At 39.7% G+C, this 16,823-nt stretch overlaps 1 protein-coding gene across 4 annotated transcripts in view; it reads left to right on the top strand.

Moving 5' to 3' along the window:
* Positions 1-15,688, top strand: part of ltbp3 (latent transforming growth factor beta binding protein 3) — a 33,384-nt gene extending 17,696 nt beyond the window's left edge. For 2 of the 4 annotated variants that reach the window (XM_029448840.1, XM_029448837.1), the window contains exons 5-29: positions 376-462; positions 605-721; positions 831-986; positions 2,868-2,975; positions 3,088-3,101; positions 3,182-3,245; positions 3,482-3,559; positions 4,409-4,537; positions 5,009-5,140; positions 5,233-5,361; positions 5,538-5,657; positions 6,769-6,891; positions 7,007-7,129; positions 7,351-7,470; positions 7,859-7,987; positions 8,309-8,479; positions 9,021-9,101; positions 9,328-9,456; positions 9,570-9,707; positions 9,820-9,960; positions 12,161-12,289; positions 13,865-14,026; positions 14,122-14,211; positions 14,323-14,451; positions 14,634-15,688. In XM_029448840.1, coding sequence (XP_029304700.1) covers positions 376-462; positions 605-721; positions 831-986; positions 2,868-2,975; positions 3,088-3,101; positions 3,182-3,245; positions 3,482-3,559; positions 4,409-4,537; positions 5,009-5,140; positions 5,233-5,361; positions 5,538-5,657; positions 6,769-6,891; positions 7,007-7,129; positions 7,351-7,470; positions 7,859-7,987; positions 8,309-8,479; positions 9,021-9,101; positions 9,328-9,456; positions 9,570-9,707; positions 9,820-9,960; positions 12,161-12,289; positions 13,865-14,026; positions 14,122-14,211; positions 14,323-14,451; positions 14,634-14,785 — 2,951 coding nt within the window. In that variant the 3' untranslated portion in view covers positions 14,786-15,688. The remainder of the gene's footprint in view (positions 1-375; positions 463-604; positions 722-830; positions 987-2,867; positions 2,976-3,087; positions 3,102-3,181; positions 3,246-3,481; positions 3,560-4,408; positions 4,538-5,008; positions 5,141-5,232; positions 5,362-5,537; positions 5,658-6,768; positions 6,892-7,006; positions 7,130-7,350; positions 7,471-7,858; positions 7,988-8,308; positions 8,480-9,020; positions 9,102-9,327; positions 9,457-9,569; positions 9,708-9,819; positions 9,961-12,160; positions 12,290-13,864; positions 14,027-14,121; positions 14,212-14,322; positions 14,452-14,633) is intronic. The other 2 variants (XM_029448838.1, XM_029448839.1) reach the window with 2 other exon arrangements.
* The last annotated feature ends 1,135 nt before the right edge of the window (positions 15,689-16,823 follow it).

The following is a 16,823-nucleotide window of genomic DNA, read 5'->3' as shown; positions in this document are numbered from 1 at the left end:
CTTCTTTACTTTAACACCTCTGGACACCCGGCCAATGGCTGTGTAAAGTGGGGGTTGTTGAATTGCATGTTTCAGAAAAAATAATTGTCAGTTGTACCTCAAACACAGTTAATTCAGGAAAACACCATATGGGTGCTTAAAGATAAGCTAAACATCCTGTAAAGTTTCCTGACATTGTTAAACCTGTAGCTTACAAGAGCTGAAATCATGCTTCTACTACAACTATTTTTAAATGAAATGACTGGGTAGAGCTTTTACTGTTTTATTTTGGTTTGTTTCATCCACCCGCAGCCCTTCTCATTCCAGAAAAACTATTTAACTCACACTTTTCTCACCTTTCCCTTCTGTGCTTTGCCGTGACTTCTCCACCCTCAGATGCATCGGTCAAGCATACAATTGTGGAGGACTACGGCTCTACCTGTCCGCAAGGTTATAAAAGATTCAACCGCACTCACTGTCAAGGTGAGGATGCATCTTTTAACAAGTTACAAAGCTCTGTTAAAGACACAGTTCCCATGTGATAAAGCTCTGCTATAATCTTCTCAATAGACATCTATCAAAAATAATCTTTTTCTTTTTTACTCACCACCTCCCGAACTCGAAGATATCAACGAGTGCTCCATGCAGGGCGTCTGTCAGAACGGAGACTGTCTGAACACATTGGGCAGCTTCAAATGTTCCTGCAAGGCCGGTTTGGTTTTTGACAGGAATCGATGTGTCGGTGAGTAAGAGGCCTCTCTCTGCCTTTCACTGAATATCCACTTGAAAGACATTTCATTTGAATTCCATAATGCTATTCCTAAATGAAACCCTCTGGTCTCCTTTGTCAGATTCTCCAGCTGAGCAGGCTCATTGCTTCCTGATAGCGTCCGCGTCCAGGGGCTGTGAGCACCCGCTGCCCACCCACCTCACCCAGGAGATGTGCTGCTGCACGGTGGGCAAAGCCTGGGGCCGAAACTGTGAAAGATGTCCTCAGGTGGGCACAGGTGAGTGGACGGAAACTGAGAGGAGCAGTTACAATTATGAGGGCCGCTGTGGCTCAGGAGGTAGAGTGGTCGTCCACCGGTCGGAGGGTCAATAGTTCGATCCCTAGCCCCTGCAGTCAGTGTGTGAATGGTTATCACTGCTGATGTGCACCTTTATGGAGCCTCTGACTCTGTATGAATATGGGTGAACGCTGACATGTGTTGTAAAGAGCTTTGAGTGGTCGCAAAGATTGTTAAAAAGCAATACCGTTTGTTATTTTTTAACAAACGTTCAATGAAAACAATTTGCAGTTCATTATATGCGGGAAAATGATCTGTCTGTGCATCTGCACGTTGACACAATTACTTAAGAACTTATGACGGATCTTCATAGTTTCACCACAGGTTTCCCCCGTAACTTCTTCCTAGGGGTTGTTGGTACCATTGTTGCACACGAATGGTTCTGTTTTCCGTTTTCCTCAGAGCTACCAACAGCACAGGACACATTTGTTCCAAAACAAACTGCATATCAATCAATTGATTAATTGATCTACTTGTTCATATATCGTTAGCAACATGTCTAACGTTACTGTCCAAAGCAAGAAACAACCGTAAGAATCCTAAACAACTAGAAGCTAGTATTAGTAAGTATGCAGGTTTTATTACCTACTAAGCTAACTTATTAGAAAAAAATGTTTTTATTACTCTCCCTCTTCACCTTCTTTGCATCCTCCGTCAACCGGACTCTTTTGCCCGGTAGAATTTCTACAATTAACTTTACTCTGGTTCTTCCACTACCTTGGGAGAGTTACACTAGCTATTTTGAGTTTTAAGCTATTTTCTTGAGTTTCTTGAGTGAAATGCTCTCTGGTAAGCAGTGATACCGTGTATATGTCTATATGTATCTATATCTATATGTATATATATATATATATATATATATATATATATATATATATATATATATATGTATATGGCTTTTATTGCGAAAGGTAAGAACATAAGGAGTTTAACTGTAATGTGCTTATGTTAACAATGTGGGAGAAAGAAAGAGTTTGCCGTCTTGGTTCAGACTACAGAGCCTCCGCGTTATTATTTTATTACCTTCACAAGTAAAGGTGCAACTCAAGCACTATCCTCTTTCATGTGCCGTAAATCGAGCCTTAATTTTCCCGGGAAATCGCGGCCTGGGTGCAAACAAAATTACACAGTGAAAGCGAGTCTTATATGGAACCGCCAATGTTGTCTTTATTCTAAAGCCATTACATCGTGCAATCAACATTTACTTCATAATGATAAGTCAAAGCAAGCAAGTTTTCTATTTCCACTTTAAATGCTTTCCTTTACTGCATGTATTAATGTAGATTTTCTATTCTTACTGCTTTGAAATGTAAAATCTCATCCACGTGTGGCTAAATCTTAATGAACAGTTTCATCAAAATACTCATTAAGTGTGATATATTGTGGTAATTATTCCAGTAAGTCATTACGCAGCTCAAGTTCTTTTTAATGCTCATGAGAAAAGTGTATCACTCTTGTTGTCTGATGACACTCTATTAAGCCTGGGAGCTGGAGATGTGATGATGTAACATTTTGAGATAATAATTTAAGGAACGTTGCAAATCTTGCATCATATTATGTTACTTATGGTGTGTGAGGTTATACTTAATATCTATGTTTGTCAATACTGTCATACATGTTAATGACATAGTGGAAGTGGTTGGATGTCATGCATTTCTTTGCACAGTTTATGTCTTGTTAGCTTCCGCGAAGCAAATCACTGCTGCAAATATCAAAAGAGCATTCTCGGAAGAAAATGCATGTATTTTGAAAATTGTGAGATTCTAAAAAAGTGAAATAAAGTAACAGTAAACTCCTCTCCTCTCTCCATGTGGTGCTCAGTGGCTTTCAGTAAGATCTGCCCTGCTGGGAAAGGATACTTTCTCCAAAATATAAGAGAGACCGTGGCCTTCCCTCCCATCATCTTCCCCCGCAAGTCTGACAAGGAGGGTGAGTCCTTGAACACGCTTCACACCACTCAGGAGTTCTCAAACATTTTCTTCTTGTGAGTGTTTTGTACGGATCATGTGAATTCACAGTTGCTATCTCTTTTCCCTTTCAGAACCAAAGCGGCCGGTAAGACATTGTTTCTGTTTTTAATGAGTAATGAAGTTAAATATTTTCTGTTGTGAAATGCGACTCTCTCGTTCCCTCAGGAGAGGCCTCTGGAGACGGCGACTGAGCTATCTCCCACCACCACCAGCAGTCGTCGTGTGCCTGGTAAACTCACCTCTAACCCCAGATTCATACTCTATATGGAACATGTTGAAGGAAAAGAAAAAGAGAAAATTGTGTTTGCTACTGGTCACAATGAGGGGAACATTTCTGCCACGACGACTAGTTTAGATAAATGTTCCCCGTGTGTGGTGAAGATAAAAACATCAGGACTAAAGTTCAACATGTCATATTTCCTCCTAAAGTCTGTCCACCTCATCTCTCTTCTGTTGAATCCACAGTTGTTAAACCCACCCCTCCAACAATCGTCAGAATGACCCCAGGCAATGACCCCTTCGAAACACAGACAAAAGTCTTCCGTGAGTTTCCTGCAGACCGACTCAAAAATCTATTCTGCTTTGAACTTATAGAGAGTTACTTCTGTAAAGGCTGGTTCATGTTTCATGTGCCTCCAAACTGGAAAACCCAGCTCTCCACATTCCACAGTAAGAGAAGATATTGTGGTGAGCTTTGGGTCCCTCACTCACAAATGACATGTTGACTTTCTCCATATAATAAACAGAATTTATGAGGGCATGCAAAAGAGTTCTTTAGACCCTAATGCAATGTCTGTTGATAGAAATAAAAGAGTCCAGTTTAACACTAAATTGAATCTAGTCAGATGCATGCTTCTTTAATCCTTAACTGACGGTTTTGCATGTTGCGTGCGTTCAACCATGAAGCAAGAACCAGCCATGAGGCTATGTTCACACTGTTCGTGTTTTACGGAAGCAAGTGTTGCCATAACTACATTTCATGCTGGTATTAAAAAGCAGCTTAAGTGAGACACTTATTTCCATAAAAATATAAAACCTTCCTAAATGATTGTTGGAAATCTACTTGTGACGCTGGTCTGTGAAACCTTTTCTTTTGTGTTCATTTATAATTCTTAGAGATACAATATAGTTCCTCTTTCAAAGCAGCGTCGCTTTGTCTTTCTGACTGACAGCTGTCGTTGACTTTGATATGAAAAAGCCAGATGTTTTTTAAAAACTTGAATAGTGTGAACATGGTCAAAGATAGAGGGTTTTAGGTACGGCATGAGTGTTACCAGCTTTATGCATATATTAAACAATAGTAATATATATACACACATACATCTACTATGTATCTATATATATATATATATATGTATGTTTATATAAGATGCATGTGCTCCCTCCTTGAAGCAGAGACAGATGAATGCAGGCTAAGCAGGAACATTTGTGGTCACGGAGAGTGTGAGAACAGCCTGAACGGCCACATCTGTCACTGTCACCCTGGCTACCATCTCAACCCGCAGAGGAACATCTGCGAGGGTAAGAGACAATGGTAGAGACGGTGGTGATGGATAGCAACGAGAAATTTCTCCTAAAGTTTCTAATGCATGGATGTCCCCTGGAAAGCAAACTTTTTCCTTTCACAGATGGATATATAATTCATAGGAAGGAGGAAAATTGAACCGTCCATGAATTTTAAGCAGTGGTTCTAATTCTGTCTACTGGGTAATATGTATGTAGTGCTTTAAGATGAGCAGCAAAAAACATAGCGTCCGCACTTTAGCTGTGTGGTTTTTGTCATGTATATGTGAATGGATCTGGTAGTAAGTAAGAGGTAGTTAATCTAATACATGGCACGTACACTCTCACTGAAGGAACGATGTTAGGATAGGAGGTGAAAAACACTTCCTGGAATCAGAGCACTGAATCCTCTCAGCTCTATTTTCTGTCTCTAATGTTCAACGTTGTTTTTGTCATGTGTCATCATTATACTTCTCTCCTGTCGTCCAGATGATAATGAATGTGACTCTGAACCGTGCGGCCACGGCAGAGGCATCTGCGTCAACACAGAAGGAGCTTACAAATGCCTCTGTCGTCAGGGCTATAAACACATGGTGCAGCATGGGAGACTCAAGTGTGTAGGTAAGTTAGGTTCAGTGATTTGCATGTTAAAATGTATTTTTTCCCTATAAGTTATCAGATCCTGCATTGGCTCTATCCTTTCTGTATTACAGATGTGAATGAGTGCTCTAAGCAGGACATCTGTGGTGTCGGAGGCCAGTGTGTGAACCTGCCAGGTTCTTATAAATGTGAATGTCACAGCGGCTTTAGGAGCAAGTCACACCGTCACCCAGCCTGTGAAGGTAAAAAAGACACTGATTATTATGACAGCATGGATATTAGTGCGAAGGCTCTACATTGACAAAACACTTATTATGCAGTGTGTCACTATAACATGCCTGTCTCTGTGCTCTGCGTATGTGTTTGTGAATACGTCTTCAAATCATGGGTATGTGGCATTTCTTCTCACTTATTCCAGACATTAATGAGTGTTTGAGCCCCGACACTTGTCACAACGAGCAATGTGAGAACACACCGGGTTCATATGAGTGTGTTCCTTGCTTGCCTGGTCACGAGGTCCGCGCCGGCACCTGCTATGGTGAGTGCAACCCTGCTGTACAGAAACAATTCATCTCTTATTAACTGATTTTCTTTTTTGATCTACCTTCTTGTGACTAGGTTGGTAAAGCTTTATTAATAAAGCACCTTTTAACACAGGTTACACCAGAAAATACAAATACCAAACGCAAAGCACAAACAAGAATTAAAAAGCAATCAAAAATACATACGTACAGACACAACGTACTTACGAAGACTTTTAGAAACAGTCAACAGATTCAGCTGATTTAACGTGAGGGGGGAAATTGTTCCAAAATGTTTATGCCATGACAGCAAAAGAGCAGTGGGCTTTGGTTTTACTTTTGGTATGGGGTATAGTCGGAAGGTTTTAGTTGGTTAGTTAGTTTAGCTGTTTTTGTTATCATCATGCTAAAAGTTCAAGAAAAGGTGAACCTGCTCCTTCAGTGAATCGTGTTTGCAGTTATGTCACTCCCATTTGTGTTATCTGACTGGTAATGTGCAAAATGTTGAGGTCTGTGACAAATAGACATCACAGATCAAGTTGATCAGCAATTCAGCTACATTCACTCAGCAGCAGAGGCCTGAAGAAGCCAAATATACTCATCAGTGCAAAGCAGGATAATTCAGTCAGCTCATCAGCATTGGGCATAACTTGAGCCAATAGTGTGTTGAGCGTTATTACAAGGAAACATCTTAGATCAACCGACTGTCGAAGGAAACCGCTATACCTTCAAATATTATGCTATGGTGAAAATTACACATTAGTTACACATTTGAATAATTTGCCCTCCACTTCTTCAATGGTTACCGACACTGGGAATATTGTCGTTAGGTAGGTTTTGTTAAGGTCTATGTGCACAAATCCGACATAAAGTAGTAGTATAGCAATAATGTAACATATATTTGTACCAGCATCAGCCAAACCATAGAAAATAATGGAAATTATAAAATAAATTCAATATTTTGAATCTGTACTATAATGATAATATGTAAATGTGTTCAGGCCTTGTTAAAACCGAACATTCAAAACGAGCATTCAGCAAGTCCAAATAAAAACAAATTGCTGCCATCATGTCCTTTCTTCACTGTAATTTACCTTGTTTTTTTATGTCTCCTTCATGTTTCATCAGACATTAATGAGTGTCAGAAGCCTGGCATCTGTCCTAACGGGCGCTGTGAGAACCTCCCTGGTACTTACCGCTGCCTGTGCAACGAGGGCTTCCTCCCATCTTCAGACAGCAAAGGTTGCAGCGGTTAGTAAAGCTTACTTAGCTTTTACATGACCTTACCTAGACTATAATGCAGTTGAGGGCTGTTTAATCATTAAATAAGTTGTGTTTTGACATGTTTTTCCTTCTTCCCAAACAGACATTGATGAGTGTGAGGACGTCAGGCTTTGTGCTTACGGCCACTGCATCAACACAGAAGGCTCCTTCCAGTGCCAGTGTTACCCGGGATACCAGCGCACACAGGAAGGCAGCCACTGCGAAGGCATGAATTATTTAGCAAACCATATATTTTAATAGTGTTTACATGGAACCAACATGCAATAATGTATAGCCTGAAACTCATTTTATTGTCACTTGATAACTAATCAGCACCCTTCTGTCCAAATAAAGTTTGACTGAGTCCAGATTGGTTTTGTTCAGTTCATTAATCCTGCTCACCACATGCTTCACATTCCAACATTGTTTTTGTTTCCTTCCCTTCAGATATCAACGAGTGTGAGAGGCCATCAAACTGTCAGAGAGGCCGCTGTATCAACAGTATGGGCTCATACCACTGTGAGTGCCAGAAGGGCTACACACTGGTCGGAGGCAAGAGATGCCAAGGTCAGCCTCTTCAAATCAGATCTTTATTAGAAAACAGGAAGCATTTTGGTGGTAACTAGTAACTTATTCATGTGCAGGAGATATAAAGCTAAATTGCAGTGTAAATCTTTTATATACAGTACCTCTTTTTATCCTTATCTTTATCTTGGGAAGTCTCATTATTTTACATTGTCACTGTCGCACATTGCATTGTGGGTCAAAAGTAGTGTAATTGCTACGGATATTTAAAATGTCTGAACAAATATATCAGGGGCTAATTGTTTTCTTACTTTACCTTAAAAATTAAAGCTGTTTAAAAAAAACTAGAACAAAATCTATTTGTTTGCAACTCAGATGGTGTTTGGATTGAAACAAATACTCAGAGCGGCTTGTGTGATTTCCCTTTCAGACACAGACGAATGTGCCGCAGACAGAAGTCTCTGCCAGCCCTTCGGCTCTTGTGAGAACAGACCGGGCTCGTATGTGTGTGCCTGCAATCATGGTTTTGTCCTCTCAGAGGACAAACACAGCTGTGAGGGTAAGCCTGCTCTGAATCCTTCTGCCTTACTGTAGACCCACATTTATCCCAGAGCTTAAACCAGGCCTGAACATTTGATCCCTGCCTGTCCCAAACCCAAAACATTTCAGTTCAAACCAATCTGAAGTCCTGAAAGCCAAACAATTATAATTATTGGTAATATATTACCAAAGTTTATATATTCTATATGAACTAAATCAAAAACTAAACTAAAATTAAATAAAGGCCAGCTTGGCGAGCCCGTTTGAGATCCAGTCCAAGTCACTGGATTTGTACACCCAACCCTCTGTTTCCTAACATTCACCATGTTTGCTCCCGCAGCAGTTCGAGTGCTGGTGGATGAGAAGAAGGAATGCTACTTGAACCTCGATGACACTGTGTTCTGCGACAGCGTCCTGGCCACCAACGTCACCAAGCAGGAGTGTTGTTGCTCCATTGGAGTGGGGTGGGGAGATCACTGTGAGATCTACCCCTGTCCTGTCTCCCAATCAGGTACATCTACAGTACAGTGCATGATGCAAGTAAACACAGGTTCAAGTTATTGGTGGGTTTGTGGTTCAGTGTGTTTACAGGGTTCCTGAAGATACTTTAAAAGGCATTGAATTCATCTAATCAAAATTAGGACCTTAATTGGTAACATCAATTCTTTTTTATAATTAACTAAATGCCTCTTGCATTAACGTCACACAGATTCCGAATAGCGGAAAAATTGCGTTTTAAATTGGTTCTAAATTTCATTCAAAGTAGCATTTAAAAAGTCTTATGTCTAACTTGCCTTGAATGAGCCCTGGTTGAATAACAAAAAAGTTATTGAGATAATACCGTATGCTGTGAGAATTGTGGCCATGATGATTAAACGATATTTTACTCTTGTATATGTGTTGTGCTAACGCCAATATAGGGGGTTCTACTTCTGTTGAGTTCACCAGAGATAAATTAATGCATCTTGGTAAAAGTGTCCACCAAATGGTGAACATTATGTCATATTCTGTATCTACTGTCTGTCTTACTGTTTACTGTCCTCTCCACCCAGCCGAGTTCCACTTCCTGTGTCCAAACGGGCAAGGCCTCTACTATGATGAGGGACTCCTGTACAGCCTGCCTGTGTACCATGGTAGATATTAAACAACTTGGCTTACAATTTTCACATACACCAGATCTACACAGTGATGAGATATTCCTGCATTTGTACCGAAATACTGTTAAAATATATATATATATATATAACATGAGGTAAATACCTTTCTAAATGAGTTGGTCATTCCTCATGAGATTGGTTAACCGTCCTCATTACATCAAACAACTCTATGGGAAGGCTGATTTTCTTTCCTTGTCTGCAGATATCGACGAGTGTTCTTTGTTTGCTGATGAAATCTGCAAGAAGGGTCGCTGTGAGAACACGCAGCCGGGCTACGAGTGCTACTGTCAACAGGGCTTCTACTATGACGGCAACCTTCTCCAGTGTATTGGTGAGTGCTTGAATACTAAAAGAACTTCTTTAAAAAATACTGTAAGAGCTTTGTTTTCTAGAGGCTTCAAAACAGATTAATGTGGTTCATTACGGTTGCATGTTCTCCTTCAGATGTGAATGAATGCCACGACGAGTCTCTGTGCACTAATGGTCACTGCGTCAACACCGAAGGGTCCTTCTACTGCAACTGTAAACGGCCCTGGACTCCAGACTCCAACAAGAAGAAGTGTGTCATAGCAACAATAGCAGGTGAGTTAAATAGTATCCTCTCCCAGTGAGCCTGACAACTTTATTCTGCGTAGTATCTAGCTGCTGGAGGAATTATCCTGAGCTTTGAGTCAACCCCTTTTTTTTTCTGCAGATGTGAATGAGTGTGAGGACCCCGCCAACTGTAAGAATGGCCACTGTGTGGACACTCCAGGGTCGTACTACTGCATCTGCTCTCCACCCTGGACCCTGGCCACCGGCCGTAACAGTTGTGTGACTCCTGAAGAGCAGGCTGGTGAGTGTAGACCCTTTGCAGTGTGTGTGTGTGTGTGTGTGTGTGTGTGTGTGTGTGTGTGTGTGTGTGTGTGTGTGGGGGGGGGGGGGTTATGTAGAGCAACAAGGACCAAGGTGTTGGGTGCTTCTTGGAGGCAGTGTATGTGAGACAAAACTGATTTTTGTGCCAAGTTGAACACTGAAGGTGAATAAATCTGCCAACCTATTTAACCTGTTATTGTACTAAACAGACATCATCAAGCTTTCTAGTGTTGTAGAAGTGTTTTTCTATCACATTTTAAGTAGCTGTAGAGGGTTTTTGAGATATTACTTACATTCTGAGTCTGCTATTGATATTGTTAAGGGGGTTATATTAGAGAGGAACAACCGTGAAAGTACATACAATACAGAGATGACAGGGTGATTCATTAAGTATTATAGAGCCATCCTGAGCTAAATAGCACAAACAAAGTGAAAATAATCATTCTTATGGTGTCTAAGCATGAAGAACATGCATTTAAATCAAGTTATAGGTTACAGAGAGCAAATGGACAAATAAACATATAAGATATATATATATATATATATATATATATATATATATATCTCCATGTACATTTTGCACAAAGATGGTAAAATAGTTGCATTTAGATTGTAGAACATCACGTAATGTATTGTTTGTTTTATGCAACTCAGTGCTCATAATAGTTTTATCTGTAATAAACATATGAAATAGTGGTGTATAGTATCCCATTTATACCCCTAATATAACTCAAGTGAGTGGTTGCCTTTGTAATTGCTGCCTGAATTGCTGGTGCATCTGTCACAAATAAGAAAATGACACAGAGAAATGACATTTATATTTACAAATGACCCCTGGATTTGCCCACTTTCTTCCAAATTACATATCCGAGGGTTTTGTGATGTTTGCCTGCCAAACACCATATTGGGGATAAAAGGAGTAGTCGTTGTTATTGTTCCACAAAACCTGCTCTTGTGTTGTGCTGATACTGAGTTGTATCTGATACCGGACAGGCCAGGTTGACCCAGTCAGGTCAGGGTTTGCTGATAACTTCTTGTGAAGAACTCCGTCTTAAACTTGGAATTCACTTTCTTCTCCTTTTCTCCTGGCCAGAGGTTAGGGACATGCGGTTAAATTACTCCCTGTTGCAGAAGCAAATGCAGTGAGGAATAAGTATTGACTAAACATGAAGGACCAATTTCAGATGGCCATGTTATAATCACATTGCCGGTGGTATATAGTAGAAAGTGTTTGCAAGTGGGGCAAACTCTTGTTCCCTTTACAGTCTGAATCGGATATGTGCATTTTGTTATTAGCGCAAACATGTTCAGGGTGGGCTCTGGACTCCAATGGGTGTGTCCTTGTCAACTCTTTTGTCATATTAATAGACACACCTGAGCCAAGCACTGGAAAGCTCTGGTTTGGTGACAGCGAGCTGCTGTTGCTGTTATTTGCAGATGATGCCATCCTTTATGTTTGAGGCCATCAATGTTTACCTTAGCAGTTTGCAGCTGATTGTGGCAGAGTTACGACAGCAATATTGTCCTGTAATGGCCTGGATTTTCAATAGTTGGACTTATAAAACATGAACATGCCTTCAAGAAAAAGTATATATCAAAAACAAAGTAAAAGATTAGAAACTGCCTACATTAACATCCCGATACACACTGGGCCTACATAGCTGGATCATTTTCTCTGCAAACTGCCTGCAAACTTCTCAGCAGATAAAAGATTCTTCAGTTGAAGTGTTGCTGGAACCAAGCTTCCTATTTTAACCAGAGGCCTTTGCACAGATTATATCGCAGTGTGGTTGCATGTTTACTAGAGACCAACTGCAGTGTTATGCATGACCAAACCTTATTTTATCATAAGCAGAACCTTGCATGCAACATTTATGCTAGAAACGTAAACGACATATACAATAACAGTACCCATTATTTTTTATCTAAACCATTACAATCTCACTGCAATGAATGCTGCAGCTTAACATTTTACATTTTTGTTGAGATTGTGTCTCGTTAGAAAAGTGAACATTGAACAGTAAACTTCACACAGAGTATTTATTGCAGGATTATTGTACTGAATGTCATGATGTAGCACAAGTCTTTCTTTACAATTATTGTGTCCACTACCTACAGACTAAGAGCTGGCCCCAAGCAGATGTTCATACTGTAACCAGTGTCTGTGGTGCCCTTTGCAGATGTGAATGAGTGCCAGGACCCCTCGTACTGTAAGAATGGGAGGTGTGAGAACACGCCCGGCTCCTTTCACTGTTTTTGCGACCCTCCCCTCACCTTCAGTGCAGCGCTGAAACAGTGCGTCTATGACGGTGGGTAAAATCAGCATCGGTTCACGCGAGCATGACCAATCAAAATGAGTTTTGGCTTACCTCGACATCTGCCGCTCATGTTGCTCTTTGTAATTCCTCCCAATTTGTGTCCCATCTGGCCTCTACTGGCTTTTTCCCCTCTAACTTTATAGAGACAGTTTTCCATTCTTTGGAAAAATAGCACATTGTGTAGTTATTAGAAATATATATCAGATGTACACATTTATGGGCACAAAGCAATACCTGAGCATGTTCAGAGTGAGAAAAGTGATTACTTACAGCATTTTCTCTGCATGTCTATTTTTCCGAAAGCTATTTGTGTCTGTGCTACTATAGATGATACAACTGATTTGTTCTTGTAGAGAAAAGACAGATTCAGCATTATGTGGAGAATGGCCTGAGCTCACTAGTGATCATTTTGCATGTAAGATATGTGATTCACACTACTTTAATGTAATGAATGTCTTTTCATATGGCTGGTTTAACATCTGTAATTAACGCTACAGGACTGTTTAAGTGTGACGCATTGTAACCAGCAGACCAATAAATGACAATAAACACTATTATACGCTATCTTCACAATGACAGGGGCAAAATGAATCACACTGAACCACAAACAAAGAGCTGTTATCCTAATGATAGTAATCACCATTAATGCAACACATGCAACAACTTAATCACACAGCCGTTAATTACACTCATTGATAAGTGCTGATCAGTGTCATTTGTAGACATGACATAGTTTTGTATACGAGTTTGGTAACTTCAACATTTGTCTGTAGATTTTAATAGTGAATAGTTTAATTGCGTGAATAACTCATTTAAGCCATTAACTTCCATGTGTCATGACAAGATCGCTATACTGTACAAACAATATATAATAGGTTTAGTTAGGCTTTTCTTTTGCTGTATCTATTACCTACAGAGGACATATGCTGTATGGCATAGCTAGCTGAAAAAGTGGCTACAGGCTATACAGGCACACATTGCATTATGGGACGGACAAAGAATGTTTTCCTGACCTTCGTTGCCTCCGACCATAATGAGCGTGTGTAGAGAATAAATGTATGGGTACAATTTTGTGCACTTACTTGCAACTTCACTCTAATTTATAATAATTATTTTCACAGAAGCATATTCAAGTAGCTCTCATAATACATGTTACATTTATTGACTAACATGTGACCAACATCCATCAGTCTATAAATAGATTGTGGCTTCCACAAACAATGTGAACTGATATAATGATTGTCCTCCAGGCCAAATACTGTATATGTTTTATGGCTTTATTATGGCTTCACACATGCTGAATACACCTAATATAACATTTAATCCTTAAAGTTACAAAGTTACAAATACTTACATTATAATTGTTGTGCGTTGACATCTTCTGACTTGCATAATAGTGTTTTAGTTAGAAAACCTGATATAATCTTAGAGCTCAGAGGCTGAATTTGGCTTCCTGTGGAAATAACTTTTATGTAAATCAGATAGTGCCTGATGTTACATTTTACCTTTAATTGTTAAACTACATTTAAAATGTAATGTTTTTTTCCGTCCTCCTTTTTTACCCAGATCGCACTGCAGCCCACAAGGACGTGTGTTTCCTGCAGGTTGACGAGGGCTTGATCTGCAGCGAGCCCAGGAACGGCATGGTGGTGACGTACTCAGAGTGCTGCTGTCACTACGGTCGGGGCTGGGGGCCTGAGTGTAACACCTGTCCACCCAGAAACTCAGGTGAGTAAAGAGAAGACCCGACTGGCCGCTCAGCTTTGACTGCAGACCTTTTTCTTCCTCTTTGGAGCTAAAACGACATTTATCTTTGTGTTCAGAGATGTTCAGTCGTCTGTGTGAGATGCATCTGGAGACTGAGTCTGATGGGGAGCAGGATTTCCTGGCAGCTTTCGCCAACTACAACCCAGGTAAAACTATACATCATCTTATAAAATCATATGTCAGACACTCTCGTCTATTTGCCCCCGACTAACCCTTATTTTCTTCCCACATTTCCCCTGCCTGTTTGTCTGTAAAAGGTGACAGTTCAGAGGAGGATTCGGACGAATGCAGCTGTGCAAATGGCCGCTGTGTGCGCTCCTACCTGGGCACCATGTGTGAATGTAACACAGGCTTTAGGCTGGATCATTCCCGCACCCGCTGTATAGGTTTGCACTTGCTAGTCTTACAAAAATGCTTTTCTCTATTAATTACTTATTGTATTTTAAAGAGTATACAGTAGAGGTATATGCACTAATGTGTGTATTTAGTAACTTTGTATTTTGCAATGTTGTTTTATCTCCTTTTTTTTATAGCTTACACTCAATAATAAGTGTATTGTTTTTTTCAGACATTGATGAGTGTGCAGAACCAGGAGCTCGTGTCAGTCCATGCAAGAACGCTCGCTGTGTGAACACCACTGGCTCATACAAGTGCTTCTGCAAACACGGCTTTGTGGCCTCACGCAGGCCAAACACATGTATCCGGCGCAGAACTCGGTAACCTCCGTGTTACCCCTATCTTCAGTATGCAACACACAGCACATGCTGCACGCACACTTCTGTCTCACCGTACGAAAGTGGGGCCGCGTGCAAGCAGTGAACCCAAAAACATGAGTTCTCTCTCACCAGGAGCCAAATCCCAGCAATGGCTCATATGAAAAGTTCAAAACATGTCATTGTCAGCTCCTCATTTCACATTTAAAGAAATAATCAATACAGACAAGGAATATGTTTGTTTGTTAAACATTTGTGTAATTATTGTTTTGTTTTAAACCCTTCTTTGTTAAGTTTAAATTGTGCTTTTCTTTGTGAGTTTCTTTTCATTGGTCTCCTTGTTGCATTGATTTCTTATTCTGAATTTGAATCTCCGATCTCAAGACGCCTCTTGTTTTTAACATAAAACATCTGGTATTTCTGTTGTCTGCTTTAGCCCTTCAATATTTACAAGCCACAGAAATGCCATGAGAATGTTTACATGTTCGATATGCCCCGTTACATTCCCATTTAGGTCCACATTCTTTCATGTTTAATTCTAATTTGACATCATCTGATATTGTATTTTCTAACCACACATTGTTGATTTTGTGTTATTGTACAGTTTTTGCGATGGATCAACAGCTTTTCTAAGAATGGTCCCTGTCCTACCCGTTTATTTGTTGATGTAAAATATGAGAAACCTGAAGTTTTTGTATAATTTGACATGTGCACCTAAGTGACTTTAAGCTGGAACAAAAGGTCATGCACTTAGCAATGAATATAGTGGGAATATTTGCTAAATGTAGCTTATTCCAGAAAATCATGAAAGTTTGACGTCTATTGTCATGATTGCTGCATCAAAGTATTTAGAAAACCAAAGACGCTTTTGAGATAACAAAAATTTGATTAAAAAAAGAAGAACCAGTAATGCATTTTGTTTTTCTTGTGTTTGGGGATGCTATGTTCTTTTTTTAACACATATGAAACCAGAGCATACAGACATATTCATAGTTCATATATAGTCCGCTTTAGTAGTAGGAGGGACTGTGGATGATTCAGTGTTGCCTTTCAAGCACGCCTAGAAAGCAAATAAACCCAGCACATGGCAGGGTTTCCAAAGGTCTTCCATTGGCTTTACTTATGTACTCTGTTGCGTGTTACTTCAATATACAGAACTGTAAAATTCATAAAATGAATTAATTTAACAAATGTTGGTCATCAGCATGCCGTCTTGAAAAGACATTTGTAAGTTGCTTAAAGTGAGTGTTATTCAGCTCCTTCACATACATCCTGGCCCACAGCATTGCGCTGGTGCTTTGAACCAGATATTTTGCAGCATAAAGACACATTTTGTTTTTATTTTAGGATTAAGTTATCTCCATGAAAAAGTATTAAAATGGGAGTAAATGTGTTGTTCCTTCAGTGCGGCAAATGAATATTTATTGGATATAGTTTTGCTACTCAGTGCTTCTAAATTGCTGATATAACCTCTTTAGAGCCCACAGCTAAACAGCAATTCTCTTGAATCTGAAAAATGTATGCTGTTCTCTCAGATGTTTATGATCACCAAGTCTAACTAACTAATTTAACTAACTAATTTATCCCATGACAGACGAACAGTCCTAAGAGTATACTGTAGATAACATAGGGAAAACCATTAATTATGATAAGTTGTCCAAAACAGCTGAAGTTGTCTTTATTGGCCCTAAATGGCTTTTTATCTCAACTGTCTAATTTACTTTTCTCAGCCAATGTTGCTACAGGTAACACTTTATAGTACGGATCCATAATTTCCTGAAGAAAATGTTAAATGTGTCACCAATGTATTTTTAACAAAAAGGCAGTGTTTAGTTGGTAATCTTCCAAATGAATTCTGATTTAAAAAAAGTAACCAACAATATTTTTTAGACAATGCAGCAGGTCAGCAAACTTGCAAAACAGGTCATATAACTAAAAACATTTTGCACATATACAGTACTGTATGTAGAATAACATTTTCAATAATGAATGAATGATGAATGATTTACTCCAGTCAAATCGAGCAGGTCTCTACCCAGCCCTGA

The sequence above is a fragment of the Cottoperca gobio genome, chromosome 14 (assembly GCF_900634415.1).
Source record: "Cottoperca gobio chromosome 14, fCotGob3.1, whole genome shotgun sequence".
NCBI classification, from domain to species: Eukaryota; Metazoa; Chordata; class Actinopteri; order Perciformes; family Bovichtidae; genus Cottoperca; species Cottoperca gobio.
Note: the sequence above shows the minus strand (reverse complement) of the source record. Positions and strands in the feature narration are given on the sequence as shown.